The sequence below is a fragment of the Corvus cornix genome, chromosome 7 (genome assembly GCF_000738735.6).
Source record: "Corvus cornix cornix isolate S_Up_H32 chromosome 7, ASM73873v5, whole genome shotgun sequence".
NCBI lineage: Eukaryota > Metazoa > Chordata > Aves > Passeriformes > Corvidae > Corvus > Corvus cornix.
In genome coordinates, this window is record NC_046337.1 from 24,808,616 (window position 1) to 24,833,283 (window position 24,668).

General features: G+C 37.1%; 1 protein-coding gene across 2 annotated transcripts; it reads left to right on the forward strand.

Annotated features, from left to right (window-relative positions):
- Positions 1 to 643: 643 nt before the first annotated feature.
- DNAJC10 (DnaJ heat shock protein family (Hsp40) member C10) lies at positions 644 to 23,301 on the forward strand. Of its 2 annotated transcripts, XR_752625.4 has the most exons (24): positions 644 to 853; positions 1,125 to 1,486; positions 3,088 to 3,253; positions 4,974 to 5,024; positions 6,362 to 6,444; positions 6,635 to 6,766; positions 7,660 to 7,753; positions 7,970 to 8,047; positions 9,204 to 9,247; positions 9,603 to 9,740; positions 11,046 to 11,135; positions 11,879 to 11,992; positions 12,790 to 12,904; positions 14,663 to 14,790; positions 15,040 to 15,156; positions 15,917 to 16,018; positions 17,042 to 17,197; positions 18,104 to 18,237; positions 18,696 to 18,749; positions 19,135 to 19,282; positions 19,756 to 19,875; positions 21,030 to 21,146; positions 21,448 to 22,603; positions 22,736 to 23,301. XR_752625.4 is itself a non-coding variant. In XM_010406693.4 (23 exons), the coding sequence occupies exons 2-23, from the start codon at positions 1,286 to 1,288 to the stop codon at positions 21,457 to 21,459; spliced, it is 2,394 nt and encodes a 797-aa protein (XP_010404995.2). In that variant the 5' UTR covers positions 644 to 853; positions 1,125 to 1,285; the 3' UTR covers positions 21,460 to 23,301. The 2 variants fall into 2 exon arrangements, 1 of the variants encoding a protein (XP_010404995.2); XM_010406693.4 differs by having other exon boundaries at positions 21,448 to 23,301.
- Positions 23,302 to 24,668: the final 1,367 nt, after the last annotated feature.

Consider the following 24,668-nt stretch of genomic DNA (forward strand, 5'->3'; position numbering starts at 1 on the left):
GGGCTGCTTGCGGGGACTCCTGAACCTCATCCCCTCCCCACCGCCGGCCGCGGCGGAGGCAGCTGCCCGAGGGGAACAGCCCTTTGGAAATGGGCCCCTTCGCTGGCTTCAGAACCCCAGAAACTCGTGCGGCACCTTCGGGCGGGGCCTGCGCTTAGGGCGCGGACTGGACGAGAGCCTCTGGCGAGCTCTCCGCCTCCTGCTCAACTCTACCACCGGCATCTCTCCATTCGTGACCCCCTCGACCCGCCAGGGCTCCCTAGGGACGCGGTGCCAGCAGCGGGCAGCGGCAGCCGAAGGCGGGCTCGGCAGGGAAAGGGGCGGGCCGGGGGCGGATCCGTGGTGCCCCGGCAGGGAGCGGTCGGGAGGCGCGGAGCCCCCCGCCCGAGGCGGGCGCGGCGGCCACGTCAGCCCCGGAGCGGCCCCGCCCGCCTCCGGCCCAGAGCCGGATCCCGGATCCCGCCGCCCTTCCGCCGGCGCCGGGGGAAAGGCGCTGCCGTCCCAGCCTGCTCCGCGCCCGGCCCGCTCGCACCGCCGGCTCCGCAGCCCCGCCAGCGCCGCTCCCCGGGGCCGGCCCCGCTCCGCGCTGCGGGGAGGGCAGAGCGCGGCGACCGCCCCGCCCCGGCGGCGGTGCCTCCCCGCGGCCCCGCGCCCTCCCGCCGCAGCCCGGCCCCCAGCCCTCGGGGCTCCTACCTGCGCCCTCCCGGCGGCAGCGGCTCCCGGCGCGCTGCTCGTCTGCCCGGCTTTGTCTGCGAGGGGCGTCCGCCGCCTCCTTGGCGGGCAGCCCCCGCCCCGGGGAGGCAGCCGGCTCAAAGCCCCCCGGCGCTTTCGGAGGAATGACCCCCTACTGAAGGTAGGTTAGAAGGAGCCCTCCTAAACCCGCCTTTTTTAATGCGATACCGGTGCGGGGCTTTTAGTGTCATTCCGTGAGGCTGTGTATGATTAGTGCAGTCACAATTAAGAGGTGGTCTACCACTTGTGTGGTCGTTAGAAAGAAGGTAATTAGCCATCCAGAAACTTAAATGTACACGTGCGGTCCGTATAAGCTGGCGGTGGGGTTTGTTACTAACCTATGTTTATTGAATAAGTAGTATTTAATTGTTTTTTCCTCTGTTATCTTACAGGGTGTCTCTTTAGCAAGACTCGTGACATGAAGTAGAACAACAGGCATTTTGAAGGGCTCTGTCATAAATACAGCTGTATCTCTGAATGTTGGCGCATTTACTGGAGACTCTTCTCACAGCCTGTTTGAATCAGAACCTGTGAAACTTTCAAAAGCTTCATAATGGAGTTTTTAGCATCCAAAGGAGATTATATTAGGTATTTCAAAAGGCATTTATTGCTAGTTTTAGTATGTGTAATAGTTCTTGTGTGCACTGATCAGGACTACTATAGTTTACTCGGAGTATCCAAAGAAGCAAGTAGTAGAGAAATACGACAGGCATTCAAAAAGCTGGCATTAAAGTTGCACCCTGATAAAAATCAGGTAAGTTACCTTTTTAACAAGTCAAAGTTGTTGACTTAGTGGATCTTAGTGTTTAAACAAAAAGCAGTTTCAATTTATCACAAATGTTTCTCTGTTATTGTGAAGTAACCACCTGATAATATAGTTCAACTCAGATTTTCTGCAGAGAAAATTTACAAAAAGTGATAAGAGTGATCATACATGGTTGTGTTGAATTTGGGCTGCATTAAATTGCTGCTGTAAAAAGAGTAAAGATTTTTTAAGTCTCACTTATATTTTTGTAACTAGAGGAAAACTTACGCGTGTACCATACCGTGTTGATAAGCTGATGAGTTTTCCTCTTTCCATTTAGCGTCCATTTAACTTGCTGTTTCCCTACCATGAAGTCTCCTCTAAACATCAAATAAGAGCAGCCTGTTCTGAGACATCAGTCTCCAAGTATCAAACTTGCCAAGGTATAAGGTGAAGCTTATAAAGAGCTCTGGACTAACTGGAGAGAAAAGATTGGGAATGGCTGTGTCTGTGCTGCCATATTTCTGAAATACAAAAAAATAACTTTTAAACATCATCAATTTTTCCCTGAAATGAATTGAAATAAGCAGAAATTCACAGGAAATAAAAGTGCTTAGATCTTTGTATGTACAACTGCATGGAGTCCCAGAAGACAGCAGTATTTCATATGAGCTCAGGGCCTGCATTCACTGACTACGTTGGAGCCTCTGACAGCTCAGAGAGAAAGCCAAATGTCAGCAAAGTTAGGAATGCCAACTCGTAGCTACTAAAGGAAAGTTTTGTTTTCCTTGCGTTGATACTTTCAAAACAATGGCAATTTGGCTCGGATTCTGTAGTTTCCAAGCATGCAGATATTTTCAACAGGTTATTTTCAACCTTAGAGATTTTATATAGAAGATGACCCCATTAGACAAATTCCATAATGGTAATTAATTCCTGTGCATCTAGGTAAAAAAAAAAAAATCAAAAATCTTTAAGAAAAAGTGGCTTTTGAATGAAATGTGTAAGCAGAAGTTAAAAGAGCAGGACTGTGTGGCACGTTTTGCACACCACTGTTACACTGCACCAATGCAGATCCCAAAGTGGGGTTCAAAATATGTCTGCAGGTTTTTCACCATTCTAATTCCCAAGCTACCTGAAACAAGAATGCTTTTTAAATAAAAGGAAGGGGCATCTGTCTACACTGTAAGACCAGAAGGCATGAATCTGTCTTTATAACAGATTTTGAACTGGTTGAGTAGGGATTCTAGGGTAGTGGAAAAGATTATAGAGGAAATGGTGCGTCTTCATTCTTGAGTATTTTTTATAATTCCACTGAAAAGAGAGAGTTGAAAGAAGAGGGATCACTGGAGAATGTTACAGCCTCCTACCAGTTCACTTTGTATTTCAGTTGGGACTTTAGTGAGGATGAAGAAATAAGAGGGCACATCTGACTTCAGGGAAGGAAAACTTTACTGCAGTTTGTTTTGAGATCAGTGTGCAATGTCTGCTTCCATCACAACTACCATCGATAGCAGGGATATAAAAATATTTCCAAAGATCATTTTCTCAGCATTATATGCACAATATGATTTATTAATTAATTACTAATTATCGTTTTCCTTACATAGAATGATCCAAATGCACATGACAATTTTTTGAAAATAAATAGAGCATACGAAGTACTTAAAGATGAAGATCTCCGGAAGAAGTATGATAAATATGGAGAGAAGGGTCTCGAAGATCAGCAGCAAGGAGGTCGTTATGAAAGCTGGCACTTTTATCGCTATGATTTTGGTAAGTTATGACGTATGTTTGTGATTCGCTTAAAACAGTCACAAGGAAATGCAGTATTCAGATCTGTATCAGAGCTTTTCGCGTGTTTCTGATGTACCCTCTCCAGATTCTGGCTGCTCTGTAGCTGTCACTTTCTCTCTGCTGGCCCGGTATTTTATTTACCCTGTATGGCTACCCAAAGGTGCAATCTATTTACCTAGCCTTTTGTTCTGGCTGCTTGCTTTTTTATAGGTCATCTAACTTCTTGTTTATTTTTTTTAAAGTGCAAAGCTTTTTTTTCACTTAAATGTCAGTGTTAATATTTCATCAGGATTCTTTTTAACTTATTAATGGAGGAAGACCTTTTTTGTTTTGTATTCTTCAGGGGGATTTTGAGAGGAAATTTTTGCACTGTCAAGCCTATTTGATATGCAGTTATGCAATTAGAGATCAGTAAAGAGGTAGTGGAAACTGAAAAAAGTAACAGAATCATACCTAAAATGATCTTGAGACAAGTTATTTAAGGTTTGTCTCAACAGATCTTAGGTAGTTCTAGGGAAAGGCTGCAATAAATGGTTCTCAGAGCTGGTGTAACAGGAGTAAACTAAAACAGAGAACTGAGAAACGTAGTTTGATTGGGATGAAAGAAAGAGCTGAAAGGAACCTCCACTTTGGCAACAATTTTTTGCTGGTGTTGTTTGGTTTAATATGCCCCAATTTCTAAGAAATTCGTGTCTGTGCAGATTGAAATTGTAAAAACCAGTGGTGCAACTATCAGGAAAATATAGAAATTGCCCTAAAACTTCGTCAGATAAATTATTTGCCTGAAGCTTCACTGTTTGCTTGAGAAACAGTATCCTTAAATGTCTATTAATCAGTCATTTGGAGAGCATCTATTTTTATGTTTTGTGTGTGTATATAAAAATACAGATTTATATATATTCATATGTATAGGTGAGTGTATGTATTATATTACATGAGATTTAAGTGGATAGTAATATAAAAAGTACCTTGTCACCTGTAGAAATTAATTTCTCTCATTATTTATTTGCATTTAATCCTTGTATACTTCAGGTGCAATGACATCTCACCATGTTAGGTACTGTAAAAGATCTGCAACTGTAGTAGCATAATATAATGCTCTTTAATAGTATTTTTGGTAACTCTCCACTGCCTTTCTTGTGTAGTTGAAGTAGTAAAGTGTTTTGTAGTGATATCCTAGGTAGGGCTGGTTAGCTTTGTCTTCCTTACCTTTATTCTGTCTGCTTCATTCCACTACATTCATACATCTGATAGTGGAAAAGTTTGTGGCTGGAAACACCTTTGTGACCTAAATGTTTAGATAACCAGAGGCTGAGAGAAAGTGTGGAAGCTTCTGGACATTACATAAATCTCTCACTGAGAGCTGAGGCTTCTTGAATTTTAATCTGGTAACTGGATGATGTTATTTCTAATGCTCTTGCCATAACAGCCATAGTTCTAATTCTCTGCTCTCTCCTTGGTTGGCTACTAAATAAACAAAAGAACTGTTCGGATAGCAGCTTTTGTAGCATGAGAGTGAACTAGCAAGAGGTTAAACTCAGGTTCCACATTATTAAACAAGGACAGCGTTTTTGTACAACCTCTTTGCCAGCTTAGTATTTCAACTTAAATCTACTGTCTTTCCTTGTGCATAAGATGATAATTTGTTTCTTCGTTTTAAAGATGGAAAAATAAAAAGCAATTGTTGTATCTTTAATAGGTATTTATGACGATGATCCCGAAATTATAACATTGGATAGAGGAGAATTTGGTAAGTTTTTAAAATAAATGACTGACAACATGGCAACCCAAAGTGCAATTTTTACATGCTGAGCTGTGTCTCTGTAGGCTTTTCTTACCCATCTCTACAAACACGTGTTGGAAAATCATCTTCAGATGAGAAAACGACAACAAAACAAAATACCCCTTAATGCTTCGTGTTAAACACTAGTTAGCAAATAAATAAATATCAGTAAACAGTTTACATTAAGTTTAAAAGTTATTTCGTGAAATCTGTAAAAGGAAATTATTTTAATTTTAACTTTTTTTCTCCTAATTTATCACTGCTGTTTCTCTTGTATAAAAATGCACTTGATAGAACATTTCTAATATATTTTTTTCTGTGAAATCCAGTCAATTGTGTGAGGTTCAAAACCAGAAGGTGATACCAGAGACAAAAAACACAGCTAAGGTCTGGAAAGATAAGTTTTAATGACAATATCATCCAGTTTTTTCCTTTTAAAATTATAGCTAAGTTGTGTATTCCTAAGAGAGACTAGAGAGAAAAAATACTGGATTTTTTTAATCTGCATTTTGAATTCAATTTCCTGTGTACAAGATTGGACCTACATACTGAATTAATTTTGTAAACTGTTCTAATAGCAGACCCTCACAGCACTCGCCCTGAGAACACAGTCTTGCTTTGGTTAATCTATTTGCAGGGTCTACATGTTCCTTAGTTGTCTTTTTTGTGAAGAAGTTTTCGTATGGGCAAATATTAGTTACAGAATCCACTATAAGAATTATGTCCAAAAGTGGACAGGCTAAAAGCCAAGCAATTCAAGCTGATAACTGCTCTTCATGTATGTTTTGTTGCTGTTGTTTTCTTTCAAAAGCAAGATTGTTTTTTAATGTTTCCCTTGACTTCTCTAGTAATGATATTAACTTGGATTTTTAAATTGTATTAGACATGAATTCTTCATAAAAAGATTGCCCTGTGGCATCCACTAAGTACACAAAGTAATATAAGGAAATGGAAAATTCTAGTGGGTAAAAATCTTTTAGAAATTGTATTTTGTAACCAGACTTACACTATCACACATTTCAGCTAGAATAATCTGCAGACAGTCCATTTTTTCTTAATTAATAGAACAGATGCTGAAAGTCAGGGTGCTGATAGCTTCTGAAATATGTTTTTTGTGCACCTGCCTGGAACAGTGAATATGTGCAAGTGAGATACAATCTTTATCTCATCCGCGCTACTGTTACTGTGCCTGACATTAAATACTTAATACAGCTTTTGGGGAATACAATATAGCAAAAATGTACATTCTATAATTACATTGCAGATGTGCATTATTTAATTATAATTTTCTTCTCTCCATCTAGATGCTGCTGTAAACTCAGGAGAACTGTGGTTTGTGAATTTTTATTCTCCTCGATGCTCCCACTGCCATGATTTAGCACCTACGGTACGTACAACAAGTAAATTAACTCTGAAAATTCATTGGTTTTAATAGCATAAAACTTAATGAAGTGGATTTTTACACTGAAGCTGAAATCAAAGACAACAATTCAAAATGCCAGAAATAAAACATGGGTTCATTTTTCATTATATCTTTATAGGAAAATAGCCTCTTTTTTGACATTTTTTTTTTTTAGTGGAGAGAATTTGCTAAGGAGCTGGATGGAGTAATACGCATTGGAGCTGTGAACTGTGGAGATAACAGAATGCTTTGTCGAATTAAAGGGATTAACAGTTACCCCAGTCTGTATGTTTTCAAAACTGGAATGGTGAGTGATAAGACTTCAGGTGTTTTTAGAATGAATTCTGGAGAAGTATTTCTTTAATGCTTGTTCGATCATAGAGATTTATATAAAGATCTTCTGGTTTAGTATGTTACATCCTTTAATAAATATAACTTCTTCTTTACCTTGGTCAAATTAATTTACAAAGTTAACTTAAAAAATAAATATTTCTGGATAGATACAATTAATGTTATATATATACAATTCAAAGTAAATGCTAATATATTTTTACAGTGGTTTTTCTGAATCATTTTTCTGTGCAACATATCACTGCTGATTCAGGAAGATACTGTCAGCAGAGGTGCTGTAGCAAAGCAACTAGTCTCCTTGAACAGTTTCTCTTATAGTGTTGTAATGGACTTTTCAAGTACAAAGCATAGTCTGTGGTTTTGAGTCTAAAGAATATGATCATATGCCTAAAGAAACCTGGAAATTCCTTCTACAAGATTTCCTCCATGCTACCTCCATGATGTACATCACTCTTTATAGCTGCTTGTTAAGTCGTGGTGCTGGGGTGGTGTACAAAGTGCACTTGAATAGATGGGTACATTTTGACAATGATAAGTTTTGAGGGGTTGGATGCTAAATGGAGTGATGTAAGCAATTTTTATTTAAATAGAAAAATACAATCACTGGGAGTTGGTGTTTCTAAGACTAAATTATCCTTGTGTTGCAGTATTTGGAAAGAAATCACATTATGGAATTTAAATTAAGTTTCAAACATTCCAATAGGGGAGGGAGAGAACAGTTAGGGTGGTAGTGGGGGTTGGTCCTGCAGTTATGTAAGCACTGTTAGAAGAACACAGTAGGTTTTGGGATGAGGTTTTTTGCCTTTTTTTTTTCTTAATTTTATAAACTTTATTTGTTGTCTTCTATAGCAACCAGTGAAATATTATGGAGACAGGTCAAAAGAGAGCTTAAAGAACTTTGCCATGCAGTATGTTACAAGCACAGTCACTGAGCTATGGGCAGGTAATGTTCATGTTTTGCCTGGTGGGCTGTTGTTGAAATTGTTTTTACTATATAAAATATGGCAGAAACTATGCATGTGACTGAATCTGTCAACTGTTGCTAAGTCTTCTTTTTGAGAATAAAAATAGTTTATGTAATTTGCTAGTACAAATATAAAACTAGTTTCATGGTCACACTTAACTAGTCACAAACTGATGCAAATTGTTTCACTCTTAGGAAATTTTGTAAATGCTATTGAAACTTCATTTGCTTCTGGTGTTGGTTGGCTGATCACCTTCTGTGCTGAGCGTGGGGGTAGGTATATTAAATACTTTCCAAATAAGGTGAGAAAAAAAAGACTTCTGTTGATAGTAGCACAATCCCTTTTGCTACTAAAAAATGTTAAAACATCTTAGGTGACCACAGTATTTGGCCTGTAGGTCATTTAAGTTCTGTGTTAAAGGCAGTTTGACAAAAGGGACATTAATGGAAAAGTTATGTTATTGTGCTTCTGTAATGTCCTGTGAGTCATTAAAGCAGCACTCAAGTGTAACCCATCAGGAGGGGAAGTGGCAGAAAAGGCTTCTACCTTCAGTTGCCAGCTCAGGTGACAGATACTGCTTAGGTACATGCCAGCTTCTCATGATAGCTGAGTAGTTTCTCTTAAGTTAGGTTTGCACACAGTAATTGGGTCTTAACCACTGGTTTCATGTCAGAATAGGTTTTTGTAGCTGTTTGTCCCTGGCTTTCTTGGGATCAGTACTGGATACAGTATATGAGAAAGTTACCTTGGTTAGCTGGTAGAGCTAAGTAAATGCATTACACCTTTAACAAATAAAGATTTCTCAGCCTTATAAAGAGACCTTTGTTCTGAGAACGGAATAATCAGAGCTGCAGTCTTGGATTTACATTTGTAAACAGCTTGATTTCAAGTTGCAGCCCTTTTGTTAATAAGTTTTCAACTTGTTTCAGTTGAAGAGAGGTTGATGCATTTAATTTAAAAAAAAAATCTGCATCCAAAGGCAACTGTTCAAAGTCTGGATGGATAATTAAAGCATATGATGTATTTATTGTAGTGAATTATTATTTGTATCACAGGAAATGGATATTTCCATTGAAATATCATTCCAAGACTCTATGTAGATAATTGGATTAATTTTTTTAAACATTGATTAACAAATTTTAAAGATCAGTCTTAGTACAGTAAAAATAGTTAAATTTTTAAAATGAGGATTCTGTCTTGATGAAGCAAGAGAATGTTATTTGTGAGGGTTTTTTAACTTAGAGTAGACGGTCATTAAGTGCTGTGACAACTCCAGGTCACTGGAATACTGGCTGAACAGCCAGGAAGCATGCCATTAGAAATTGTCACGGTTTTTGGGAGGAAAGGGGCAATTCTAAGCAAGAGTAGATTTAGTGCATTAATAAGGTGAAGTTTTATGTTTGTAAATAAATAACTTGTGTTTTGCAGATTGCTTGAGTTACCAAACCCGCCTTAAGCTAGCTGGCATGTTGGTAAGCAGCGTTTCACTTTGAAAGCATTACTTGTTATAGTTAAAACAAAATAACAGAAGTGAAAGCATCAAATTGTAACTAAAACTCTCACTGAGTTTAGTAGAACCAAGATTTCACCCATTAACTTTTAGAAGACTTAAATACTTTGACTGAGTAGCTTTTGAAATAACATTATTTTTTTTAAAGAATTTTATAAGAATGAATATAAACTAATAAATTACAGTGTTGTTTCCTTTCATTTTCTAAGTGTTATATATAATTGCCTGTGTTGGGATTTTTAAAAGCATTTCTGAAGCTGAAATTAAAAAATACTTTTCTTTGGATTTGTTTTTTGTTATTTTTTTCCTGATTACAGGAAGGTCTTGTTAATGTGGGCTGGATGGACTGTGGCACCCAGGGTGAGCTTTGTGATAATTTAGATGTCTCATCTAGTACTACTGCATACTTTCCACCTGGAGCCACCATAAATAACAAAGAGAAAGGAGGTGTTTTGGTATGACTTGTTTTTCGTTATCTATTTAGATAAAACAAAGTGATAACCATGCTAAAGGAATGTATAAATCATTCCCAGACTGATGATACACAACTGAAGATGCTTTTTCTTTTTTCTTCTAAGCTTGTATGCTCTGCTGTGAGTTTCTATCCCTCTGTCTGCTCAGGCAGTAATCCTGGAGGTGGTTCCAGTTTGCTGGGAGAGAGAACAGCAGCAGCCTGTAACTCTGCCTGGCCACCTCCCTGGGAGCCTCCCTGAGCAGCTCTGGGAGTCCGGGGCTAGGAAGTGCTCTGTGACTGGCCCAAGAGCTGATTCTAATGCTGCTGCTCAGCTGTCCTGGGCCAGCTTGGGAGTCTCTTCTCCCAGGTAAAAACTGATAAGACAAGAGGAAATGCTGTCAAGCAAGGGAGGTTTAGATTGAATATTAGCAGTTCTTCAGCAAAACAGTTGTGAGGCATTGGAACTGCCCAGGGATGTGGTTGAGTCAGTATCCCATGGGGTATTTAAAAGATGTGTGTAGACGTTGCACTTAGGGACATGGTTTAAAGTAGTGAACTTGGCAGTTGGTTAAGGCTTGGGCTCAATTATCTTAAAGGTCTTTTCCAGCCTAAATGATTCTGTGATCTTTGATGTGTCCCTACGTTTTTGTTCCAGAAATAATATGCCCCAGGTATCACAAGTTTGAGAAATGCTACCCTGACATGTGGGATAAAAGTACTCCTGATGGTGTCTGTCAGTACAAATTTTACTGTTCAGTTCTATTCTAATATTGCAACCCACATTTGTATGGTAGTTTTAACTTCCCTAATTGATGGGAGACATTTCAGTTTGAAGCACGACTTGTTCCTTTATTGTCACTACTGTTACCTATATTTTTAAAAGGAGGAAATTAAATTGCAACCTACGTACTTTGAACCTTTTAACTTACCAACTCAGCTGCTGATTCATATTACTTCCAAAATGTTACAAGTTAAGGAAACCTAAATATCTCTACAGTGCCATTAAGGAAGGCTGTAGAACTAGATTGGAAATCTTGTAAATTTGATTGTTGGCTTTGGTCCTTGTCTTGACAAAATAGGATTTCTTGAGTTTAATATTGTAGGCAAGTGAGGTAAAAAACAGTATTCTGAAAGTGATGTGTGTGAAATTACATGTATGAAAAGGTTGATCAAATAAAATATTATTAACTGTATTCTCCATTTGATTGAAGGGAACAGATCAGAATAATTTCCCTGACACTTTCAGTACTAATCAGGTTGATGTTTGTAATTCCTTGTAATAAAGACAGTTAACTTTCCATCCTAGTTTCTTAACTCTTTGGATGCCAGAGAAATATATCAGGAAGTAATGCAGCATCTACCAGACTTTGAAATCATCTCTGCAGCATCATTAGAGGTAATTTTAAAAAAATATCCTAAGATTTTTTTCAAATAATAAATTTTTGTTGTTATTTTCTACGTTTTTCAAATCCTGTTGACACAACAGCCTAGTATTTAACTGAATATTACTTCTTTTTATGTGTACCCAAAATTATGTGACATTGTTTGTCTACATTTACTTCTGTAAATGAAGTTGTTTAGTAAAATAACAAAAGTAAGGGGAGGAGATATCATAGGAATATAGGAAGTCACAGAAATTGCCATTGCGACTCACTCTGCAACTGTAGCTTTCTAGTTATTTTTGGAATCAAGTACGTTGTAGAGAATTTTAGTTTAAATGTATTTTGTTCAGTAATGTAAGAAAGAAAAAAAATATTTGTTAATCCATGATAAGTTATGTATGAACTGCAATTGAGAGTCTTAAAAGTAACTTATGTCGTGGACGAAAAAAAAGGAAGCCTCTTTCCACACTTGCAGTTGCATGTAGCAACATAATTTACAACAGGAAATGCACATAGAAACATCAAATATTAGAATGCAGCTTGTAGCCAGCTTGCTCTCCGATTTTTTCCACTTCCTTGATTATGATGCAGTAAAAGGAAGTTTAGTAGAAGGACTAAATGAAAGAATTTGTTGAATGGAGGTCTCTTGGAGATGAATAACTGGATATTTGCGTTTATAGAACACAAGAGAATTTTACATGTTAGTATAGTTGGGATTAACTTTTTGTGGGTTTGTTGTTTCTTCCTGTGGTTAAAGGACCGTCTGGCTCACCACCGGTGGCTGCTTTTCTTCCAGTTTGGGGAGGGCGATAAATCAAATGTGCAGGAATTTAAGAAACTGAAGTTTTTACTTAAAGATGAGCATATTCAGGTAAGAGTGCTCACTCATCTTGTGTTTAAATGCCATTTACATTCCAAACAAGTCATGGTTTTCATTGTTATTAGCTGTTACAGCCACGTGCCACCTCTGGTACTGAAAGAGATACACTGTCATATAGTATCTCTCTGAAGTAAAGTTTTTTATTTAAAGCAATCACTTCAGTTTCCTGTACGTTTTGAATAATTTAAAAGTAGAGAGGGATTATCTTTTAAATCTGCTCTCTCATTGGAAATGTTCCTGCAGATCCCATTCAGTTAACAATTACAAGTTAACATTCCAACATCAAATATATATATGTGGAACTATATTTTAATTATTAAAAAAACCCTGTGATCATGTTGAATATTTTCTTATTAAAAAGAAATCTAGTTCAAACTTTGTAGTAAAGGCCTATGGATTCTATTATTCTATAAAGTATTTATTTTTTAAAAATTGTTGCTTTGACTCAAAGAATTTTAAGGTCACATTTATTTTAGGTGATTGATTGATTCCTTCCACATTGATTCCTTGCTTTTATATTTGATGGGGGGCAGAAGAAGAGAGGAAGAGAATTCTTTTTTTATTCCCCATTTTGGCCTTTAAATTAAAAATTAGCAAGCAACCTCATATAGTTGTGCTAGTAGTTTTCTTGAATGTCAGTTTGTCTTAAGATCTCTGTTTTTTATAAAAAAGGCTATTAGTTTTCCATATTTTTACCTTTATTTTCTAATTCTTACTGCCTTTCAAAATATGTCAATTGATATAAATTAGGCTGCTTTAATTAAAATGGCATTGTCTGTTGAATATAGGTTGGGAAGTTCGACTGTCTTTCCTCACCAACCATCTGCAATAAACTATATGTTTATCAGCCTTGTTTAGCAGTCTTCAAAGGCAAAGGAACTGGAGATTATGAGATCCATCATGGTAAGGGAAGCTTTGGCAAGTTTAAATCATGACCTAATCCTTTTGAGATGACAATATCTTTGGCAAACTGCATTTGTTTTCCCAAAGAACAGTTTTGTAGCTTTAATATTTGGTATCTTTCTTCTGGCTGTAATGTAGCCTTGCACAAACCATTTATAATTTCCTTTGGTTTTCTTTTTTCTATTTTTCCTGGGTAAGCAGTCATCAGATACTGAGGGATGTATTTTGTCTTTGCAATCTGTTTCAACATCATTTACATAATTACATACAAATGAAATCTCTGAATCTGATCAGGACAGCTTCTGCTTTGGATAGGATGACCAAAGAATGCTGTAAGACACGCCCTTCAGTGAGGCTTAACATGCTGGTTACACAGTGCAGCCAGTCTGACAAACCTGGATTTGGTTTCATGTATCACTGCTAAAACTAATTCCAAGCTTTGATAACTTCTGTCCAAGAAAAAAAACATATATCGAGACTTTTACCACTTACTTTCATTTCCAATATTGCAGTTTCCTTTCAGGAAAGGCTGGAACTATGTTACTGTTTACTGCTGAAAGGATTCAAAAATGCTGGTTGAAGAAGAAGGGAGCCTGAAGCCAAACTGTAGCTTGCAGGAACAGGTGTAGCTTCATCCAGAATATAGCACAAGGCAGTTATGCAAGATGAAGTTCTCATTTTTCAGCCTCTGAGGTATTAGAAACAGCCTGCTAGGATTAAATCAGAACCTCCATACTGTAATAAACAGGAAAAGAGAAGTTTTTCACTGTTTAGAAAAGATTAGGCTTATCTAAGGGGTAGAGATGATCCCATACATCTAATGGTTGGTGCCAGGAAAAGCCTTATATACTTTCTGCAATTTATATTGCTGCAGAGAAGGCAAGAAAAGGTCATATCCATACAGCATTTTTATAATGGTGTGGATTACAGTGGAAGAGAAGTACATTGGACTACAGTGCATACAGGGGTTTTTTCTGAATGGTTGGTTTACTATTTAGAAAATAGATGGCATGCAGAACATTTACCAACAGCCATCTCACTCCAGTCTTTATGAGAAAATAATCCTCAAAGAATCAGGCTTTTTTATATGTTATGTTGAAGGGCTTCAGCAGTTTAAGATCTAAGAAGAGTAATAAATCTTGGTAAGTCATTGTGCAGTGACTTCAGATTTGATTAACAGAAGTTCTTATTCTCAGATAAACTCTCGTTCCTGCTGACAAATATGTATACAAAGGGTATGAAGAGACAGGATCTTTGCCCATTGGAGCTGTGTGAGCAGGAATTTCAATTACACCTAAATAGCTGTGATTTATCAATATAATTTATTTTGCTTGAAGTTTTAACCTTGTCAATCCCTTTGCCAAGTCAGGTGTATCTAGAATTGTACTTCTTAGTTCCAACACAAGTAAGATGGTAAAATGACCAATAATCCTGTCACAAAAAATTCCATCATTTTGTTTGACAAAAATATGTTTTGTCTTGGATAAAGCATTTGTTTTGCTAATATTGGGTAACTGTCCAGTTTAATATTTAGCCACATATCAACTATCAACTACAGTATGTCCTGCCTATGTAGGTTTGGACAGTTTAACATTGTCCTCCTGAGAAAAAGCAAGTCAGTCCCTGCTAAATTTATTTAAGCAGGCTGTGTTTAAAGATTAGACAAGGGATCTGAAAGACTCTTGTTTCTTTCACAGTTTTTTAATGACACCTCTCATAGATAAAAATAAAATTTCCTTTCTACGTTGTTCTTTGAAGGAAAGAAGATCTTATATGACATTGTTGCATTTGCCAAAGAAAGTGTGAACTCCCATGTCATCACACTGGGACCTCAGAATTTTCCTGACAAAGATAAGGAACCATGGCTTGTGGATTTCTTTGCACCGGTAAATATTTAATATCTACGTTTCCCTTCTTCTAAAATCTGCTCTGTAGCTATGTAACAAGGCATATCTTGAAAGGCATCATGAGAGGCTGTTCTAATTCCTTATTCCCTGGCAGCTCTAGTTCCTCGACTGGGTTTTGTATTTAGTGGACTCTGTTGTCAAAGCAACAGATTATTAATCAGATTATTAATTCTCCCGACAGCTACCTGTGGGAAAAGCAATGGCACTTACTTGCATTTTGTTTTCTAGTGGTGTCCTCCTTGTCGAGCTTTGTTACCAGAGCTGAGAAAAGCATCTAAACATCTTTATGGTCAGCTTAAATTTGGAACACTAGACTGTACTGTCCATGAAGGCCTTTGCAACATGGTAAGCTGCAGGAACTAAAAATAAAGAAATACAAATATAATCCTTTCAAATAATATTATTTTCATTGAGTTGAGGGTAGGAGGATATGGGCAGACAATGCTTGTCCTTCAACGTTAATTTCTTAAAGGGCAGTAAATTGAACAGGCACTTCTATCATAATTTTTTTCAAAGGAGCAAACTGTATAACCACTACAGATAAGGTATTAATGCAAAATACAGGTCAGATTTTATTCTAATAGTGTTACTGGAAGACTTCAGAAGTTTCTGAATTTAATAATTCTGGGGGGTGGGGTTAATGTCTGAAAATGCATGGAAAATGAGCAAAAAAGGACAAGCTTTTTCAAGTTTTATTTAGATGTGTTTACCCACTGAGGAATTCAAATGACCGAAACGGTCTGTGTTCAGTCGTAAACAATAGTTATTCATACAGTACAAACATTCCATCTGAGGACTGGGAATAGTTTTAAAGCTAAGGCTTAGGAGGCCCATGGATTAATTCCTGTATTTGTAGAGCATGGCAAAAGATTTACTGGCTGGTTTTTAAATTGAGAATACACTATGCCATCTCTGAATACAATTGGCATCTTCTCTGGACTGATTTGTAATGGTGTCAGATTCTCACCTGCATGTAAGTCTGAGCACTTGTACTGTACAAACTGAACAGATGAGCAGCTGTGAGCCACCAATACCAATGACAGTTAAGAGGCAAGTCCAAGAGCCTTAATCATTCCGTGCAATTTGTTACTGTCTGTTTTGTCAGCATAACATTCGAGCTTACCCAACAACAGTTGTGTTCAATCAGTCTGATGTTCACGAGTATGAAGGACATCACTCTGCTGAGCAGATCTTGGAGTTTATAGAGGTATGTAAAAGATAATGCTTGTTGCAGTCTTGTTCTATGCAGTTCATACACAAATATGTTCTTTAGTTGGAAGATTCTAAGATTTTTAATTTTTTTTTAATTAGACAAGGAAAATAAAAGGTGAAAAAAACTTGGGCAAGAAATGTGGTCCAGCAACTGTCAGTCAGAGACTTGACAACTAATGGATTAATTTCCCCACTCTCTCATGTAATTACTTTGAGATCATTAACAAATAAAGATCCCTTCCAATCGCAAAATAATAGTAATGATTTCTCTCTTATAGAGAGGATAAAGGAATTAATATTACATCACTTTCTTCTTTAAAGGTGAAAATGCTTCCCATACACACCTTGATACAGGAGGGGGTTCACATTTTTGTCAATTAGATTGCTGCTGTCCACATTTCTCAGCTGTCCTTGAACTTTCTTCACTCTCAGAACTGCAAACTACTGGTATGGGTCATTGCTGATGCTAGAGTTCTGGCACCCAACATGGCTCCAGCATTCAGGTTCACTGCTATAGCCACAGGCTGTTTTTCACTCTCTGAAGAGACTGTTCTCTCCAGGTAGCTCAGAAAAAGCAGCTCCAAGAACACACATGCAGAAACAGGTGGAGATTAGTCTTTTAGTTGACATTCAAAGGCCCATAGAGCACTAATGTGTATTCTTCTGCATTCTACTTCAAATAGCATGGCTGAGTTTCATAATGCCTGTTTCTGCCAGGTAAGATGAATTTCTTGCCTTTTACCTCCTTTTATTGAGAAAAGGCAGAAAACCTCCCTTTTGGAGCCTGGCTGTACTTTTTGGATAGTTTTTCTCAACAAATCAGGCATATGACTTTTGGGTTGAAGGAATGTCTTTTGATGCTTCCCTGCCTTTCAGTGGTGTGGAGTCTTCCCTACCAGAGCAGCAAGCAAATTTCACAGAACATTCTCAGAATTTGGTGGTCTGTTTGTACATGATGGCCTAGATAGGGGATACAATGTGCAATAAGAAGTTGTGTCCATAAGCTGTCTTTATTTAGGATCTTAGGAATCCATCGGTGGTCTCCCTAACACCAGAGACATTTGCTGAATTAGTTCAGAGAAGAAAACAAGAGGAAATCTGGATGGTGGACTTCTATGCTCCATGGTGTGGACCTTGTCAGGCTTTAATGCCAGAATGGAAGAAAATGGCCAGGGTAAATGACATTCAAACACTTTTCTGCTTTTGTTCGTCTTCTGTGAAATTGCTGAGATGGCACAACTGCTTAAGAGAATTGTCAGCTGAGAAAATTTAGAGTCTAATACTGCCAACAAAACAGGCAGTTCTTACCTGACAGTTTGTGTTGTTTCAAATACCAAGCTTTTATTTGACTTTTTAAAATACTCAGTACATTGATACTGTAGTCCAGTTTTTCCTGTTGGTTACAAGTAGGTGAGGTTATCACAGCATTCTCTCATTTGCAAAAGTGATATTACTGACAACCATTCCTGGAGATGTTTCCAGGAATTTGAACCAGAAAATTGTGGGGGGCATAAAATCAGGCTTTGGAAACAAGCCCATGACTTTGAGACACATAGAACTCGACTAGGACGTGTAGCCAGGATTTGCTATTCTGTTGGAATGCCTGTGAAATGTTAGTAGCTCTACAGGACAGTTTCAGTTAGCCTCCCTGCCCATGCCTGGGAGTTTGGGCCTTAATACAGTGTTCAGGACAGAGGCCCACTGTGACACTGATAGCACATCTGCCCTGCACCAGCATTTGCCATAGTTACTGAGCTGTGATGGGGAACACAGTAACAGGGCATTCCTTATACTAAATAATCCCACTCGTGAGTACCTTTGAGGTAAGGTAGGTGCCTTGTGAGCCATGTGCAGGCAGCTTATACTAAATATGTGCATGATGGGAATGCACCTGGGTGGCTGGCTCTGATACCAGTGATCCACTTACAGGGAAGAGGAAAGCCTCATGATAATCTTGGTCTGTTTTGTTGAGATTTTTTTCACCCAGCTAAGTTATTAAGACTTAAATTCTGAAGTATTACTGAAATGTCATAGTATTGGTTAACATATTTGATGGTAGGTTTTCTTCTTTCTTTTTCAGATGTTAAATGGATTAATCAGTGTAGGCAGTGTGGATTGTCAAAAATATTATTCTTTCTGTCACCAAGAAAGTGTTCGAGGCTATCCTGAAATCAGACTCTTTCCTCAAAAATCAAACACAGCTTACCAATATTAGTAAGTACATTGCTTCAGATGGGAAACATTCCATGATGTGAAACAAGACAAGTACACCTCTTCTGTTGCATAGAAGAGGTTCATCACAGCTATTAAAATAGGCTGTTAGGATATTACTGTACTGGATGCCATTAGCTTTTTTACTTCAAACTAGTGATTTTATTTTGCCATTTCATTTCAGGAAGTTGAACTGACACAGGAATCTTAGTATTTGCTTCTTCTCTTTCTTCTCTTGATCTTCTAGTCCTTAATTCTGTAGGTTTGAATTATATTTACAAAACTTTCATTTATTCAGATTTGAAAGCAGGGTAGAAATACATCCTCAAATGTATGGATTTACATTCTTAATATTTGATTATCACCACGCTTCAGAGTGGATTGTCTATAGAGGTTTTTTTCCAAAATAACTCAAACTACTGCACAACTGCCTTTTTGTTTTCTCTTCAATGTTTTTATAGTAGCTACAATGGATGGCACAGAGATGCCTATTCACTGAGAGGCTGGGCATTGGGGTAAGTTACTGCATTAAACTTTGTTTGTGAGCTGCTTCTGTAGTTGCTTGCTAGGATAAATAAATATTTGAATACTATGTAAATCAAGACCTAGAAACACTTGGGTATATGTATTGCTTAATTTAAGATGTTCAAGTTTCTACATCTTTTAACTTACTGCTTTTAAAATTTGGAGAAATAGTATATTCCTTGCTGTCCACCCAGCTCCTGAAGACTGTATTATTTTGTTTACCACTTTTTTAAAGTTATTGTCCTATAGTACAAAGTGTAAAATAGGGATTTCCAGACTACTCATATTCTTACTTTCAGAACCTTTTCTTAAATGGAATTTGGATATTATTTAAAGCTTTGAATGTGTTATTACTGTTACTCTTCTTTTACACAGATATTTACCACAGTTGTCTGTAGACCTCACCCCTCAGAGTTTCACAGAAAAAGTTCTGAATGGGAAAGATCATTGGGTCATTGATTTTTATGCTCCTTGGTGTGGACCTTGCCAAAATTTTGCTCCTGAATTTGAGATCCTTGCAAGGGTATGTTGTTAAGCGTATTGGCAGCTTGTTAGACTTGTAGTGGTTAAAATCTTACTCATCAACGCTTCATTTCTTAGCAGTTATCCAAAAACCACAATACTTACATGAGCCTCCTACTCATGGAATGATGCACACTTCTAGGTCCCACTTGACAGTGGGTGTTGTCTCTTCCACAGACAGACACACACACCCACCCTGTTTTGAGACAGATTTCAACTTTTGCTGGAGTGGCCTTTGGCACTGTGGTGTGCTTTTGCGCTTTGCCCTGAATTCAAGTACCAGTGCTCTCTGAACACGTAGAAACACCTGACACAAGGTTGACAGTGTGGGAAGCAAGCAACTACTCTGAGATATTTCAAAGATTTGAGCAACACTTTTTTTATTTTTAGCTGCAGTGCTGGCTTATCCCACTTTTTTGCTTCTACTCACCCATGGAAACGTGTAGTTTGTTTCTGATAAACATTTCTTTTCAGGCCGTTAAAGGAAAAGTAAAAGCTGGAAAAGTAGACTGTCAGGCATATGGTCGCACCTGTCAGACTGCTGATATCAGAGCCTATCCTACTGTTAAGTTTTACCCCTACCAAGGAACAAAGGTAAAGTGTTACTGGTGAGCAGATACTGTTAGTAAATGTATTTCATTTCACATTAAAACTAAAGAGAATACTTCTGTGACATATAAAGTGAATTATTTATATATTACTGTATCTCCAAATAATCAGTTTCAGTAATACTTAAAATAGTAGGACAGTGATACAATAATAATAAATTGCAAATTAATAGAACTAAATAGTAAATAAATTTAAATAGAATTCTAATAGTAATTAAAATGTGGGCTTAACCAGAACTAGGGTTTAATTTGCAGGGTCTCAGGTGACAAAACGTTTTTCAACCTTTACCAATTCCATCACCAGCTACCCAAAAGTAGACAGTCTCTCTCTAAATGAAATGTGGACAACTTCATTTTGGCTAACAAGAAATATAACTGTTATATATTGAAAGACCAATTTTGACTTATATAATGTATTTTAAGATAGATAATAAAAAATATATGGTTGTGTTGTCTCATGAACAAACCTTATCAAACCATTTCAATTATCAGTGGGACTCTTTAGATCAACATGTCCAACTCATAGAGTAATAATATAAATTAAAAATACAAAGAGTATCCAAATAGTTCTAGGAAATTGCCTTTATTCTTGTAACACTATTAAATTTCAGGAATATTATAGTCATCTTTCTAAATGTATTAAGGCTGAAGAGAAAGTATTCAATGATTTCTGATAGTTAAGCCAATTCCCTTACTTTCCTTTTTTTTAACTGAGTTTTTTTGGGAAGTTCTAGAAATCTTTCCTCACACAATCCCACCAAATTCAATGAGACTTTCTGTGATAAAGAGTGAAGGCTTTTTAGGTCTCCACAGGGACGGATTTCACAAACATAAATTACAAAGTGGCAGGCTTTTTAATAGCTGTCTAGCTTAAATACCTACCTCAATAAATGTGACCAAATTCTAACTATTTCAGGTTTCTTTAATGATCAGGACAAAATTAGTGTAGTTCTGAAAACTAGCAGCTAAGGTTCTTAGGACAATGCAAATTAGCATTGTTTAAACAGAGACAAAAATGTATTCATGAATCATAAATGAAGCTACCAGGGCCATTGTATTCTGCCCTGCATTCCTCTTGAATTTTGTCTGAAAATTGTGTAATATATTACCCATGCTCTGTTTTTTTTATTTTCTTTTAAGAAAAGTGTTCTTGGGGAATATATAGACAGCAGAGATGCAAAAGGTATTGCTGACCTTTTGAATGAAAAATTAGAAGCAATGGAAAACAAAGGAAAAGGAAAAAAATCTAGGAATAAGGTAAGAACACTTACTGTGGGGCCTTTTGCAAAAGACTTGCTGTAAAGAATAGCTCTTTAAAACAATGTTAGTATTTGTTCTTTATCTGTAGTATTAAATGCAAATTACAGAGGCTCATCAGTGCAAGATCGGGTAAACTTAAGAAGGTATTAACACACAGCTACTAAATACCCTGAATTCTAGTTAAGAAACATTTGTCCAATTGAAAAATTAGTGCTACAGAAAACTTCAAAATCATGTGAAAAAAATATTTTTGTTTGTACTTTCAGAGAAACTCCATTGTTTATTTTCTTGTCACTAGGATGAACTCTAACTGGTACGGAAGGTAGATACAATTCAAAGTATTCTGAAGCTGTGAAGATAGAAGACACCACAAGGAAAATATAAGGATAGTTACATTGATGACAGGACAAGACACATGAAATCAAGTTTGAGTTCACAGGCATACATGACTGTATGAGTTCTGTTTAACTGTGGGGAGATGAAAACATTTTGGTTTTGGTGGAGGCAGTGTTTCTGCATGTCCCTCTTCTGATATACCAGCTACCGTCTTCCTGGCCAAACACTGGAGTTGACCAGAAATGTGGACACTCATCACTTTTGCCTACCCATTTACTAGTTCCTTATATTTTTTTCTGTCTCTTCTCAAATGCTTTTTGAATGTGGCACTCAGCCTGTGGCTGAATATGCACTCAAACCACTCTGCAATGCAGAACATTATGACGGATTGTCTATTTGAAAGACAAACAGTTGTACCTGATGATTATTCTGCTTTGGGGTTGCATTATTGTCTAGTCAGGGGTCAAGAAATAAAATCAAGAACTGGTAGCAGGATATGTTTTTTGAATTAAATTGCTCTTGCCCTTGAGTGATTACTCTATTGTGGCAGTGGAGGTACTGCCTGGATGAACAGAACTTTGAAGAGCTGCTTTAGTTGCTTGGTTTGGTTTTGGGATTGTGTTTATTCTTTTTTTTAAGTAAGAAAAAAATAATAAAGTAATTAAAATGTGGTGTTGACTTTCAAAGTTTAAATTATGCAATAGAAGCATCTGGGTAAGTCATTAGATCGTCACTTTTATCATTGTGTTTTTAAATATGAATGTATTCTGTGGACATATTTAACCTCTTTTGGCATTACCACGTTCCCCTTCCCTGCAGACGTGTTTTTAGGTATTTTATTTTTTTGTTTTTATATAATCATCAGGCAAGAAGGAGAGCAAGTGCCTTCTTTAATTTAATCATGAACACTGTACATTGCAATGTCTCCTCATACTTCTTACTAGAGTTGCTACTCTAAAGAGTAATATTTTTCATACCTTCTCCCTAGACAAGAAAAATTACAGAAGATGACAAAATGTCTTCAAACAACTGTTTCATAATTTCAGTAAAATGCTGCCGAGAACTTGACAGATGGAATTTCCTCCCTGCTCTCTGTGTATTTAGACCTGGCACAACTGGTCAGTGTAGTACAAGTATTACAAATTTGTAAATACATTGTTATTGACAAGTAATTTATTTCAAAGAAGGCAGCAAGAAGTGAAGAGATACTAGTAACTGAGACATTTAACTGTTCTTTCCCCTATTTTCAGGGTTGCCGCTATTGATTTGTCGTTTTGGCAGCATATTATTCTAAGAAGAGACTGTATTGCATCTATTTTTTAATAAAGTAGACCTTCCTACATCCAAATTTATCTTCAATCACAGTCAAAAATTAAAATTTTGCAACAAACTTGGTCAGTTTTTGCATGTCATTGTAACTGCAGATCCCACTTTCTGCCCTCTTCTTGGAGAATGAGGTCTAGGAAAAGTTTTGAAACATATTTAGGCTGAGGGGAAGAGGATTTAGTTTAAGTATCAATAATGTTCATTTTGAAGATATAATTCTGTATCAAGGTATTATCTTTGCAACCAGATTTTTAAATTTCTAATATGGAGATAAAATGGATGTGTATGGGTGGGGGGGAAATAATCTTCCAAACAGAAGGAAAACTAGATGATGGAGGTTTCTAAGACTTTCCAAGTTTTCATGGTTTTTTTGCATGCTACTCTTTCTGAGAGTTTTCAATAAGCAGCCTGGCAGGAAAATGGAGTAGGTAATAAAACCTTGCCTTTATTTGTATAGCTATGAATAAATAAATACAACCTTTTATAAATAGCTCTATCTCCAGCCTTCCCTAAGGACAAATTCACAGTTACATGATCTAATTTTTACTAATGAAGGGTTTAAACTGGTTATTCAAGACCAGTGGAGCAACACTATTCTAGAATAAAAATATCTTGAAATAACCAAGTCCCTCAGTTTTCTCCTGTAGGATCATGGAGGTGTCAGCATTAGAATTCCATATCTACTGCTCCACATACTGTGCAGCATACATGTATTTTCTGTTCTATTATGTGTTGCCCTTTCTTTATGCGTGTGTAGTCACATAAGAAGGAAAAGGTAAAGACCAGCCTCATGCTCTGCTCTTTGTCATTGGAATTCTAAAGGCTTTTAAATTTATCTCTGGCATCCTATCTTGTTTTAATTAAAAGAAGGACTTCTGTGGCTGTTTAGTGTTACTGAACTGAAAAGCTATCATGCCTTATCCTAAAACAACCAATTTCTCAAAAGACATTTTGCTCATTTAGCTTCTACTGCTGCTAAAAAGCATAAAAATAGAATAGAGAGAATATAGCTAAAGTTTCAAGCAAGATCCTGGGTTTATATGGTCTGCAGTCGGAAAAATCATGCTTTGACCAAACCTGGCAAGTTTGATTTTTTGCCAGTCATGGGCATACTTCACATTTAATTAGTTGTGGATGTTCAATATATTTTTATCAGTTTATAAAAAGACTTAAAATTCTATTATTTAAAGTGTTCAACAGGACAAGAACTTACTCCATTTATGGAAACTTGGCATCTCCAAACAGTGACGTCCCAATCCCAAATACTTTCAACCTTGGTCTTCTCTCAATGCTAGAATTCAATACTAATTTTATATCCACATATATGTAAAGCCACCACAATTTTGACAACAAACAGCTAAAGGTAAATCATCAACATGATATTAAGTACTTATCCCCAACATTGAACAGACTCCTCCTCGTACTGCCAACTTTCTAGGATCTAGCAGACTTCTCTAGCTGCCAACAGCTATTAAATTACAGTTAGTTGAGCATAAAAAGAAGAATGTTTCTCCAATTAATGTATATGACTGCTGTATTCTGCAGACTATTTCTTGACTAAGACCACAAGAGCCATATTGGTTAAAATTTGGCGTGTATTATGCATGAGCCAACACTTCCTGTAAGAAAATGGCTACTTTACTTAAATGACAGAGTTTGAAAAAAAACATTCAAGAGCTAAATGAAGTAGGGGTTGGGTTGTTGTAAAAACATACTAATTCTGGTGAATTCTTACTGTACAACTGAGCTGGCATGGAAAATACAGCCTGAAGATGTTCTGCTTTTTAGGGCTTAAGAGACAGAAAGCAGAATATTGTTTTTCCATAAGGCAGCTCAAACTAACATGAAGAAGATACA

What these genes read in the sequence shown, in the direction of transcription:
- DNAJC10 (XM_010406693.4), top strand. Translation starts at nt 1,286, where the DNA reads ATGGAGTTTTTAGCATCCAAAGGAGATTATATTAGGTATTTCAAAAGG. An exon ending in ATGTTTTCAAAACTGGAATG is followed by an intron (nt 6,767 to 7,659) that starts GTGAGTGATAAG and finishes TGTCTTCTATAG; the next exon opens with CAACCAGTGAAATATTATGG. An exon ending in AGATCTTGGAGTTTATAGAG is followed by an intron (nt 16,019 to 17,041) that starts GTATGTAAAAGA and finishes GTCTTTATTTAG; the next exon opens with GATCTTAGGAATCCATCGGT.